This window comes from Trachinotus anak, unplaced genomic scaffold, assembly GCF_046630095.1.
Source record: "Trachinotus anak isolate AG129_WGS33_773 ecotype Australia unplaced genomic scaffold, CSIRO_AGI_Tana_v1 ptg000025l, whole genome shotgun sequence".
Lineage (NCBI taxonomy): Eukaryota > Metazoa > Chordata > Actinopteri > Carangiformes > Carangidae > Trachinotus > Trachinotus anak.
Genome location: NW_027273876.1, coordinates 19214362 through 19227650, shown reverse-complemented (window position 1 = coordinate 19227650; position 13289 = coordinate 19214362). Strand labels below are relative to the sequence as shown.

General features: G+C 40.3%; 1 protein-coding gene across 3 annotated transcripts in view; it reads left to right on the top strand.

The window, feature by feature from the left end:
• Positions 1–11169, top strand: part of ccdc57 (coiled-coil domain containing 57) — a 38203-nt gene extending 27034 nt beyond the window's left edge. For all 3 annotated transcript variants that reach the window (XM_071462623.1, XM_071462622.1, XM_071462624.1), the window contains 7 exons: positions 1289–1571; positions 2685–2785; positions 3074–3296; positions 4896–4996; positions 6177–6314; positions 6572–6752; positions 10090–11169. In XM_071462623.1, the coding sequence (XP_071318724.1) occupies positions 1289–1571; positions 2685–2785; positions 3074–3296; positions 4896–4996; positions 6177–6314; positions 6572–6752; positions 10090–10307 (1245 nt within the window). In that variant the 3' untranslated portion in view covers positions 10308–11169. The remainder of the gene's footprint in view (positions 1–1288; positions 1572–2684; positions 2786–3073; positions 3297–4895; positions 4997–6176; positions 6315–6571; positions 6753–10089) is intronic.
• The last annotated feature ends 2120 nt before the right edge of the window (positions 11170–13289 follow it).

Below are 13289 nucleotides of genomic sequence, written 5' to 3'. Positions count from 1 at the left end.
CCGTGTCACACTTTAGAGAGATTTAGCACTATCCCACAATTTTTCTGATTAATATCAATAAAATAAAATATAAACTGTTTGAAATCTGAAAAATGATACAGGTTCTGATTTAGACAAGTTATATAAGCAAAATATACTGTATCAGTATGAGTCAGTATGTAGAGTGAAAGCTGACTGGAGTTATTGTATTATAGTGTAGTGTAGTAGTGTAGGTGTATCTCATGAGTCTCAACCTGAACTGTTTGATACGAGGATGTCGGGTCTCGAGAGCTTGTGGTTTTGAGTGGTTTATGATCAGTCAGAAAGTCTCAGAAGCCATCCTACTGATGATGCTTCTTAATCTAACCCTTAATAGAAAAACACATGTCAGCTCATTAGCAGGAGAACTCATCTTTGGATGTGAGGGATTCTTTCTAAATTTCCTGCACTTTGACCGTTTGTCATTTCCAGTTTGTCACTCATCCCCTTTTTCTTTTTTTCCAAAACTGTCAACTGAGCATCAGTCTATGTTGGCTGCTCTTACACTGCTCTGCTGTCATTTTATCTCCCCACTTTGTCTGGCTTTGTTTTTCCAGAGTGAGATCAGTCATACACATCAGGTAGTTCCACAACTAATCTGTCTCTTATCAGTTCAGTGTTTGGACAGAGTATTCAAAACTGTCACAAAAGAATCCACAGTTTTATTTTCCTCATGTTTTCAGGCTCTTACATACATCTTATTTTTTCACAACAAAAAGCCACCAGAATCAATCTGTTACTGCTATGGTTTCTATGTAAAATACTATTCAGTATATCACTCACATAAATGTAATGCAGTAAAACATACAATAATTCACCTGAAAGGGTAGTTGAAGTATGACGTAACATTGCGTAACAGTTTATATACTCAAGTGAAGTACACATACACGTAAATGTTACTACAGAATCATATCACAGTGGACTGAAGCTGCTGTGAACCAGGTGAAGTCATGTGAAAATAAGCTAACTGGCTCTGGTAAAGTGACTTTGTAATGCATCTTTTAATTTGTGTTTCTCTCTCTACATGTCTCTCTCACTCACTGTTTCTTTCTGCTATAGTGTGTCTCCCACTTTGTGTGTCATGTAAAACAGTGACCAGGATGTTACCACCTGCCTTGGTGCTGCCCTTTAGTAAGCAGATTTATGCAGTTTTGCTGTTAAGTGCTGCAAATCTTGAGTAAATATTCCAGTAAATGCTGTACTCGCAGTTAACCTTAAGTGAAATGATACAAAAACATGAAGAGATGAGTTTGTGTTTATCTGCACACAGGGTCTCACACCAAAGGTTGACTCTCTGGCATCAGAAGTGATCTGTCATCTGCAGGAGCAGAACAACATCCTCCGGGCTGTGGTCACCCAGATGAGGAAGGACATGGAGGGTCTCAGCCATCCCCTACCCCCTCCCCAGGCCCAGCCACAGCCCTCCCCTCCTCAGGCAGTTCGGCATCCAGGAGCCCCTGCCACCACCTCCATCACCCCTGCAGCTGGCGCCCAGATGGCCACTGGACCACCTCCCCAAGCCACGGACATCCTCTCCAAATTCAGCCCAACAGGTGTGGCTTCACAACGATAGACTTTGACTATGTTTTATTTCAAACTAGTAGTCAGACTGCAGATAAACATCCAAATTCGTCAGGTGCACAAAACTGTCTAGTTTTTGACCATCTTTTAGGTTCTACATGTAACGTTGCACTCAAGGGCTTCTGATTTTTCCATTTACATGAATGAATGTGACATTTACCCATAATTATGATGAAAGTGACCATATCAGATATTTATCTTTATTTGTTAGAATTTGGTGTGTGTCAAATGATGTTATATTTTCCATTTGAATACCACATCAATTATTAAGGTTCTGCCAAAATTGAATTGTTACTAGACTTGAATAGAGGAGATGTTAGCGTTTCTGCCACTGGATAAGATCTATTATAAGATCTTATAGGATATAAGATATTATATTATTATTATTTAGGCTCACACTGCTCCTTGTCCTTCTCCTTCGTAATCCTTAAATTGGCACTATCCTTTATCATGTGACAGATTTACCGTCTCTTGCTCCCACTGCCCCCTGTCCCCCATCTTGCCTCCTCTGTTCGTCTTTCCTTTGTGTGCATGAGCACAAACACCCCCTGCTGCTGATTGGCTGGATAGTGTTGGGTGCCACTTTGTTTCCCATCTACAGAGCCAGGGCTGTGTGGGAACACTAGAGAGCAGACAGCTAGTGGACCATGAGGAGATGTTCACTGACTGTGACGAAAAGTGTGCTGGATTAGATTAGTTTACTCCATCTTTAAGTAACTTTAACAAAGCCAGTGCCAATGTGTGTTTCATTGTGATGCATTAGTTATGTTGAGCAAGTTTCAGGTGTCTGTGAGTTGATTTTGGGGTCCTACTGAAATAAACTGAAACTAGTGAGTCAGTGGAAGAAGAAAAAGCCATTTCAAAATTACAGCACCACATGGATTAATTGTAAACTGGTTCTTTAAACTGAAACCTGGGGTCATGTCCATACTCAGCTGGTGAAACCTGGCTGCTGTTCTCTAACACATATTGGTCCAAAAGACATAGTTTAGCATATAATTTCAATTAAAGACTGAAATCTTTATTTTTGTTGGATTGTTGTATGTATTAGTTAGTTTTTATCCTCCTTTTTTCTTTTTCCTCAGATGGTCTGTTTGTAGACAAATGTATCCAAACCTCTGGCCTGATGAAGCAGGAGGACAGAGGGTCTCATACAGAGTCTGCTCTCGCCAACATCAGAGAACAGGTACTGAGGGAAATCTGTAAACTGGTTGAAGTTGACCTTTCAGTTCCATCCATGGGACTGTCTGGACCAGATTTGTGGGGTTTGTTTAAATCTGACCCGTTACTGTTGGGACAGTTTTCTGCCACCAACACACAAATGTCAAAAGAGGGCAAGAGAATTTCCTTTTATTGTATCTCAGTGCTCCAGTTAAAGATAGTTGTCTTTTAGGGGGTCAACTCACCAGTCAGTTGGTGGGAAGTTACTGTGTAAGCTGCTGCAGCGACAAGTTTCATCTTATCCTCCTCCCAGAGTGCACTGGTACAACTGCTCCTAGAAGAGAACCTGTACTTGAAGCAGCAGCAGACCTCAGGTCAGTTTCAAAACGTCCAGGATGCAAGAAGGCACCCTCCTGTCCTGCACTCCAGGCTGAAGCAGGCGGCGTCCTCTATCGCCCGTCTGAGCAGAGACAAACAGCAGCTGATAGAGATGTGCAACCGCCTTCGAGCCCAGATCACCACTGCTGGACCACAGGGTACAATAACACACACACACACACACACACACACACACAGTGCTATTAACACTCTGTGGTCTTTAAAACTCACTTCTTGATAGATGTAATAAGACAGTGTTAGTAATCGATGTTCACCTATTGATATGTTGACAAGGTTTACAGAAGCTTGAGCTGAGATACTTTAGAACATGAGTCTCTGGTTCTTCATTATTCCATCCAGACTGAACCCCAGCAGTCTATCATCACTGACACACTGAGCCTTTAACCAGCAAAGATGCAAAGTACATGATTTCATTACTGATAACACGTAACAGTTTAACAAAGACTAAAGAATTTAACTACTACTGAGCTCATCCATGCAACGTTTTTGAACAGTTCTTCAGCTGAAAATACAATCGGAAAACATGGTTTAATGTTTTAGTTCAGTTACTGGGGCATCACGTTTCCATCAACATCAATTCAACCACTGCAGTAAAACCTTGATCTGTCGAGCTTAAATCATCCAGTTTCTGTTGACACTGTACCAGAGAGTTTCACCTTTACTGGATGTTGTTCCTAATATTTTGCCATCACCATTTATCTCAGCCCTAGGAACAGACTATCTGAATCTCTCATAGGATGCTTTCCATTCTGCAAACATGTCTCCTCATTTCCTTCACTGATGTCTCCTTGTCAAGTTTTACTTCCTCAGCAAGTTACTCATGATGCAGAGTCAAGTCATATTTTATTTAAAGCTATAATATGTAACTCTTCCATATTAAAATGTCTAAAAATGACTAGACCTATGTTATGTATGGTGTTGAGTTGTGTACTTGTATTAAATATTTCCAGCCATTTTTGATAGCGAAATCTGTATTTTTAATCATAGCCGCCTGTTGATGACGTCATATGCTCCCTGCTCATGCATTGGTGTTGTGTTTGTCTGCCAGAAGAAAACTGACTACTGACAATACCCAGTTTTAAGCTACATTTTTAGATACATTTATTTTAGATCCTGGTTATTTTTAACTATATACTTTAATCAGATGAAGGACTTTAGTCATCGCATGTCTTGATCTTGTGTTATTAGAAAAACAATCTGAGCAAACAGTAGAGGTAGCTCGGCTCCCAGCCCCTCCGAGACATCTTGCATCCGCCGAACAGTATTGGTGAAAGATTTTTAAAGTGAAACTGCTTTATTCAGTGTTTTTACTAGTTATTATCCCTTGGTCTGTTTGTTATGGAGAGGAGGAGACCTTTAATTTAGCTCCTGGTAAAAACCTCCTGAACATTTCACACTGAAAGAATCCTAACCAGGAGAAGCTGACTGGAATGACGGTAATGCCGGTGAAGCCAACAACTCCCACAATCCCACAGTACTTCACAACATCACTTAACACTGTCTTTTGTTATTGTTTTGATGAATATACCTACCAGCAGCAGAGGGTGTATACTGTGTGTTTAATATCATCTCTAAGGGATGTGCAGTTGGAACATCATTGACGATGGCAGACCTTGATCCATCTCTGGCTCACCAGCTGGGTCCACCATGTGTGGAGGAGTAAGGACAGGAGGAAGTATAGTAAGCAGAATGGAAATCACCCAAAGACCCCTAAAGTAAATTTGTGTGTCTAACAGAGGCAGCGGAGCCAGAGAAGGACTCCTCCACAGAGAAACACGGAGACCAGCATGACCGGCTGTCTGCTCTGGAACAGCTGCAGTACCAGCTCACCACTCAGGTACCTGCTCCAACCTGCTCCAGGTTCTGCTTCATCACACTTATCCTTTCATATTTTACCATTTCATATTCACCAAGTCAGGTGGTAACTACAGGGTTCATTTTAGTACAACAGCAGCTGTCATTGCACACAACTGTTATATATGACTGTGGCTATTTATAGTGCCCGCACCATTAATTTATCACACATACATCATCACCATGGTATCTCAGTCATCTTTAATAAACAATAAACAGTCAATCAATGAGTCATTTATAGAGCTCATATTAAAACTTTACAAAGGAGGCTGCTTCACAGTTATTTGAGGATAAAATGAAGAGATCACTGACAGGGAAATGATGAACATGTAAATAAAAAGGATGTAAATGTCCATCACTCATAAACAGTTATTTGAAATTAAACTGATACATTTTAGAGATTGTTGTGTAGGTTTTAAAAATAACACATTCAGGAAAATTAGCAAAACCCTGAAACAAACTGTTTTACTCTGACGTTACATCTCTCATCTTATATGTAGAAACATATGTGTGTATACCTGGTCTGAGGTCTGTGTCGGTGAGGAGGACACATTCACATTCTTCTCTAAACACCAGGTTATGTGTGAAAAATAGCAGCTGTTTCCAGTCTAAGTACTGGCTGTATATCTAACACAGGCATGAGATTCATGTCAGATTTCTCATCTCACTCTCAGAAAGAAAGTGAGAAAGTGTATTTTCCAAAATGTTTGAGCTTTTTTAAAAAAAAAAAAACTGGAACAGACCTGATATCAGAATCAGTTACAGAAAGTTCAGTCTCACCAGGGTTCACATGAAAGGACAAAATGATGGGTTTTTTTCATGCTGATACCATGGTGTTGAAAATAATTTAGATGTTTGCTGTTTATTGTTTTTGTGCCTAAAAAACTTTTGACAGGAGAAAGTTGAATGAAAATATTAAAAATCAAATATTGGTAAAGTGGTCTATGAGCATGTCCAGCAGGGAGATAACATGAGGCGACCATGAGCTGTGCACTTCAGCAGGTGCATCAGTGGCAGGTGAGAGGGGGCAGCAGGTGACACCATGTGTCAAAGAGGAGAAGGACAATCACTAAAGACAGCCACCGTCAGAAAGAAGCTGCTGCTGGGTATGTGTTTTACCAGCAGAGAGCACAGTGGCTCCACTCATGTACTTGTGTCTACAGGAGCTGCAGTATGCTCTGAGACAGACGCTCTGCACTGTTTCTGAACAGCTCCTCCCTGAAACCAACGACCGAGGTCCTGCCACAAGAGGGGCTGCCAACCCTTGGTCCCAGGGTCACATAACCTCAGAGAGGTCTGAGGTAACAGCATAGTCTTAAATACTGCAGTCATTAATAAAAAATAACAGTTCAGTCCTCATGCTGAATGAATCTCTGCTGGTGTAAAACTGCATCTAAGATTTGTATATATACATTTAATATGTCCTGTGAAGTAAAGAAAATATAGAAAATGTATAGAAAAAAGTGCAACAAAACAACATTTAGTTTTCTCTTCAACACCCTGTAAGTAAAGCATTTTTAATTAAATGAACTCACTCTCCTGCTTTCTTCTTCTTCAGAGCTCGAGGAACAAAGAGAACACTCCTCCCCTCAGACGCTCACAGAGCTCAGTGGATGTGGGGCCGCAGACCCACTCAGGTCTTTCCAGGTCTCTGTTGTCATCAGAGGAATCACTGCGATCGCTAAAGGAGCTGTGGGAGAAACTAGACCACACACTCAGTCCATCTGTTTTCTCAGAAGGTAACTACACCAGAATAACCAGAGCTCAACAACAAACTTTTTTGTAGACTGACACAGACTGTTTTTTAAAAATTATTTTAATTTAATATTAAATAGGTTTATGTGGGGCTTTCACACAGAACCATAATGTCTTTCTGGTATCTCCTGTCAGGCCAGAAAAACACACGTCAGAGCAGCGTATGTGCTTTACTCCCAGCGTCTGTCAGCTAGCTAAAAGTTGAAAATCATTCTCTACCTGGGTCTGTGTATGTAAAAACTTGTATTTTTTAATAACATATAATACATTGCGTTGCCAAAGTGCGATCAGAGGCTTACCTGCATTATAATTTGTCCAGGGATGAATTTGTGATAAAAGTGTGTGCTGAAGCATAAACACTTAAATCTGTGGTTCACCCAGCTCTAAGAATCTCGCCTTCTTCCTTTAATTTCTTTATCACCTTTGACTAATCCCAACTGTCTCACTTATCACCACCCTGTTGTTTTTACATTTGAATAATGTTGCCTGGAAACATCTTGAGGTGTGAGGGTCTTGCTCAAAGGCTATTGTGATATGAGTCACAATGTCAGTGGATTGGTAATTTTTGGATTTGATTTTCACTGAAAAAAACCCTAGAAAAATTATGATTATGTAATTTTTATATGTTCATTTACATCTGGAGAATTTGATTTGTAGGGCAGGGTGTCTCTGTAGTACCTCAATACTTAATTTATGGTCTGTTGTGACACATTTTAATTCAATCAAAAAAATTGCAGCTCCTGTGATCTGGATGATATGATGGTTCAATTTCAATATATTTCAATATTTCAATGAATACTTCAGCCATACTCTAGAAGACATGATTCTAATTGCATTATAGGACAGGGACGACACTACTTTCTTTTCTATCATGTAATGAAGGAGACAAGAATATAAGGCAGCAGGAGCAGTCCAAGCCTTTGTGGGGCCTTAAGAGAATTCAATGTTTATGGTTGAAAGGATATTCCTATACACACTGTACAGAGGAGTAATAAATAGGTTTTGCATGTCATACACTGGCAGAGTTAAAGGAAAACTATGATGTGAGGATCCTCTGCTGAGGGTTTGATGTATTTTGCAAGATTAACAGCTCATAAGCTCATATAAAGCAGAGGTTGGGCTGTGTATGTAAAGCAGAGGACTGTGCACACATACTGGGGAAATGACCAGTGTCAGAGCCATTATGAAGATTTCAGAAAAATACTTGAGTTTCAAGACGGCTCAGAGGTTAAGACTTCAGTTCATATCCAAGGACACAACTGAGATCTCAAGTTGTGTCTCATTTTACCCCCTCGCAGTTGAGCAACCTCGTAGTGAAAGTGGCATGTCACAGTTTCTGTGAGGTCTCAGTTCAGTTCATTTCTATATATCTATAAGGTGTTGCCCTGACAATATTATAGAGAGAAACCAAACAGTTCCTCCATGAGCAGCAATTGGTGACATTGGGAAGAAACCTCCAACAGAAGCAGAATTCAGGGTGGGGGGACGTCTGCCTTGACCAGTTGAGTTGAGAGGAGAGAAATGGGGGGATAGATAAGAGAGAGGGACAAGGAACAGCTGTACATGGTCTCAGTACACAAGTCTGGTGGGTGGATATGTGGACTCAACATTTTTCTTTTTCATGCATGTTCAGGGGCAGCGGGGGGGCTACAGGGCCCTAAACAGCCTCTTTGTCTCAGGTTGGATATAGAGGATCATGAAGAGCTTTTAGACCTGTCCTGAAATACATCAAGTCCTCACATAAGTTCAGACTGTAACCAGGGATTTAATAAGTGTGTCAACAATCAGTAACATCATCACACCAGTGGGCATAGTCCTCCATGTTAGCGACAGTGTGGCTGCAACCCCTGCACCCAGTGTGAACACCAGTGCAGTGTCTGGATCAGGGAAGGACAGATGTCAGGACTGTTGCCCAATGTGCGGCTGTAGTCTCTGTCAGCTCTCCAAGGACCAGTTTCTCAACTGCAGCGGCCGCCCGTTCAGGCTGAGATGCAGTGATCAGCATCACACCATTGACTAATTGTGAAACAAGACAAATGTGGCATGAGGTTACAGTACACATCTGATAACTGCACAGACAGGGTCAAAAAGGTTATCACAGATATAAACAGGCAAGTGAATAAAGATTAGATAAAGTTCCTCTTATTTCACTGTGAGCAAGGAGTCACTGTGAAGTTGAAATGCGCAGGAAGAGCAAGAGAACGGGATGTTTGGAAATGTTAAATCTGTATCTGAAATCTTTATTTGCATTAAAGGCAACCATGGGTTCATGTGCTAGACTGTTTTATAAAGTCTGTGCAGCAGTTTATGAGAAAATGTCATGTGATGATCAGATCTGGATCCAGGCTTGCATCCAGGTCTGCATGAAACACCACTTGTTCTTTGGCCCGTGACCTTATTTCCCTCCATCTTTCTTTGAAATCTGATGACAAGGAAAATTAGCTGGCCTGGATCCTCCCTGCCACAGCTTCCCCGGCACCACTAATAATACAAATGCAAATATTCCATAGTCACATTCTTCCTTTCAGACACAGTTCCCACAAATGGTTTGATATTTCTTTGAATCTCAAATGAAGTTCACTGAGCTGCACTCGTCATCTCACCATTAAGTTCTTGGGACAAACAGTAAACATCAGGCTCAGGCTGTTGTCTGCAGTTGTTCAGGAGGATTTTTGTGTATTTTCCAGTGCCCTGAAAGCCTGTGTCATGGAGAACTGTGTTCTCTCTGTCCACTGTGATGAACAGGCTCCTTCCTTGACCATTATCACTTGTGTTAAATCACCTCCTCTCATTGTGTACAAGAAAAAGCAAGATATAATGAATTTCTGCAGGGCATGAAGGCAGTCAGGGGGGAAATGTCCTCAACTTAGACACTAAACTCCAACATGCACTAAATGTGTGTAAAGAGAGAAAAAATGTCAGTTGTTTCAGACATAGTGTAACAATAGAAACTGTTGTTCTGCATACCCATGGATAAATGCACTGTTACTATGGTGATTTCCAGTGACGCTCTGGATGACTTCAGTCTTGTTCTGTGAGTTACAAGGTGAAATTAAAGCGAAGGCACAAGATAAAGAGCAAACTGGCCCATTTATGATTCTGTAGCAGTACAGGTGCACCAAAACAAAAAGCACGTGTTGAGCATAATGGTAAATCTAAGGTGAAAGAGGTGAAAGGTCTACATAGTTTAAATACCACTGATGGTAAACACCTCAGACCACTGACCCACTTGAAACTAAACTTGGTTAAAGACACCTGCAAATGAAAAAGTGTCACCTGTAACAGCTGTTGAGATTGTACTTCTCTTGTCTCCATCTAAAGGTACAGGTGAGCTGAGCAGGAAGGAGGAGTCTGAGTCTGGTGGTGCTGGAATCCAGATGAAGGTGCATGGTGTCAGTGCTCCCATTCATAGCCAGTCCCAAACTGAAGTCCAGCAGAGGATGAACCCCTGTAAAACACCAGCGCACAGTTCCAAGACCAGCAGACCTGGAGCCCCTGGCAAGATCAGTAAGATCCGAAACTACAATGTTAAAGACTGACACACGCATGCAGGACAATCTGACAGTATACTGGTCATGTCCCACTCAGCTGTGACAAGAGTTGTATAAAATTCTCTATGGCTGATTTATCAAAGGAGATTTATCAAGGCTGATGTCATCAGGATTATGTCAGCTACGCAACATAACAGAAAGTCTGCATTACAAACTAGAGGCGTGGAGCATCTGCATTCACACTGCTAAAAGAATGTGGCCGCATGTGGCTCAGACCAGCTCCGAATGGGGTCTGTCAGTGATCAGACACATGCTCAGCGCGTCTTGGGTGTGTTCGCGCTAGTAGTTAGAGCTGACCACTTGTTATTGGATCACCTGAGACGGATGTTAATACCAGGCCAAAGAGAGTGTCAAATGAAAACTGGTGTTATTGAATGTTTCTTATTGGACTCATGCTAAGAACTGAAAGTCAAGATGTCTCAGGCTCTGCTGCTTTGATTTGTTTCATTAATTTATAATTAATTTATAATCTGTCTGTCGTGAGTTCACCAGCTTCATAGAAACGGGGCACTCTTAAGGCCAAGACGAGCCCTAATCCCAGCAGTGAAGAATTTATTTCAGCTTCCTCCAAATGATCATGATAACCCAAGTACACACAAGAGCACAAGAGCACAAGATCCAAGGAAAAATGCAGTCCAAACCAAGAAATGCTACAAACAGCAAAACACAAAATTCTTAATCACATTTTCAGAGTATCAGAGCTCACGTGTTAAAGACCACAATAAATAGACCTACAGGCTTTATTGTGTGTAAGCCTACTTTTAATTGTATATATTGTTCAAGGCCATTCTGTATGTTTTATTTCCTTGTAATAAAGTCACCTTTTGTATTTTCTTTGCCCCCCCCCCCCCCCCCCCCCCCAAAAAAAAAAACAGTTCCAACATTTGTTATTCAAATTGTCTTGTGTCATTTATTGAACTCAGCAGCTACACATACAAATCTGACAGTAATCATCAGGTAAAAGATGCTCATGTCTGTCCAGACAGTCAGGTAAAGTTGCTAATGGAGTCTTGAATAAAGTTACGGCGCCCTGGCAGCTCATGGTTAAAGCAGCGACCATGAACTGCAACCTCCCCAGTCCGTGTCTGGCCGGGGAGCTTTGTTGGATTTAATCTCCAATCTCTCTCTGTCTTTGCTCATTTCTTGTCATCTCTTATAGAAGCACACTGGCAATGAAAGGTTTGAGAGAGGGCACAAACCAAAGGTTGAATAGTATTCAGTCTGCAAGTCATCGTCTTAGACCGCACAGGCATCTATTTGTAAGAGCAGAGTTAGTTTAGAATGAGGTGGGACAAAATCATGTGTAGCAGATGATTCGAGCATGCACCATCATTGCTTACAATGGTTGCAGAGATTCTACCTGTTTTCATCAAAAACAAGTGCGGTGAAGGGTTAAATATGGTGGGAAGACATATAGTAAGTAATTTGGGTCTCTCCGGGGCCGAGGGAGCTGGGCATTGAAGGAAGTGATATTTGTGACAAATGTACCAACAGAATTTGAGAAACCAGTAAGAAGAAAATATGTTCTTACATATGGAGGTTAAAGAGGTTAAGAAAATAAGGAAAATATATATTTAATTTCCACTTCCTTCTAATGTAAACAAGGTGAACTTCAAAATTTTAACTGAGATTTGTAAGAGTGAAAGAATTTTTAAGACTGAGATTTAATTTTTATGTGAATCCCTGTGTATTTGTGAAGGGTAAATTGAACGTTTGGAACATTTTTCCACTGTGAAACAATGTACGGCCTTTCTGGATTGATGTGGAGCTTGCTACAGTCCAAGACTGGGCTGTCACCCTTCACCGTGAAGACAGTCAAGTTTGGTGTTTTTGTCGAAAACAGGAATTTGGACTTTGTTCTCAATCTTGTGTTGTTATTGGGGAAGTTTGTTTTTTTTTTATTCCTAAGTGTAGATTCCCAAGACTAAAGACAGTTTGAACTGTGGGAAGAATATGTTAAAAGCCCTGAATCACTGAAACTTGTTAAAGACAAGAAAACTTGCGTTCCATTACTAGATATATTCAGCTTAATTTGTAACATGACGTACCTACTGCCTGTGCCTCAGGTCAGAGAGGTTAGACTCAGACCCTACAGGTGGATGTGGCCGGTGGTGGTGATGGGGGTGGAGATGGGGCCTTTAAAATGCTGACAGCAGCAGTGGCAGCAAGTAGCAGCATATCTTTTGCATGAGCGGTGAGGTTGCTGGCAGGCAGCAACAGAATAAGCACAACACTGAGGGCTTAAATACACCGCCATGATTAAAAGGGTGTGTTGGTTATGTGCTGCAGTGAGAGGAGTATGTCATGTGAGTGTAGCAGCAAACTGATGCTGAGCTGCCTAAGCTAGCAGGCCCTTTCACTTCTGTGATTTTGCACATTGGCTATGAAATTAATTTCTATTATATAACCTACGTCATGGGACGAATTTCTATGAAACATCAGGGCTTTAAAATGAATTTCACTTAATCAATATGTGCTATAAAATTAATTGTTATTAAACAATATGTGCTATGAAATTTCAATAAATATTGTCTGTAAAATGAATTTCTCTTAAACAATTGCTATAGAATAATTTTTTATCAAGAGTTAGTTCATAAAAAGTTGATTAAAAAGTTAATAAAAAATATGGGCTATGAATTTAATTTATATTAAACAATATGAGCTATAACAATAATTTATATTATCAACATGGGCCATGGGATGAATTTCTATGAAACATCAGGGCTTTACAATTCATTTCTTTTAAACATTGTTATGAATTAATACATGATAAGAATTTTGTTTTTGTCAATATGATCTATAAAATGATTTATCTTAAACAATATGTATTATAAAAAATATTTTATCTCTTTTTTGCTATAAAATTTATTTTTATTAAACACAATGTGCTACAAACATTATTTTTGGTAAACAATATATGCTATAAGATTTGTTTTTTTAACGATATGGGCTATGAAATTAATTAATTCA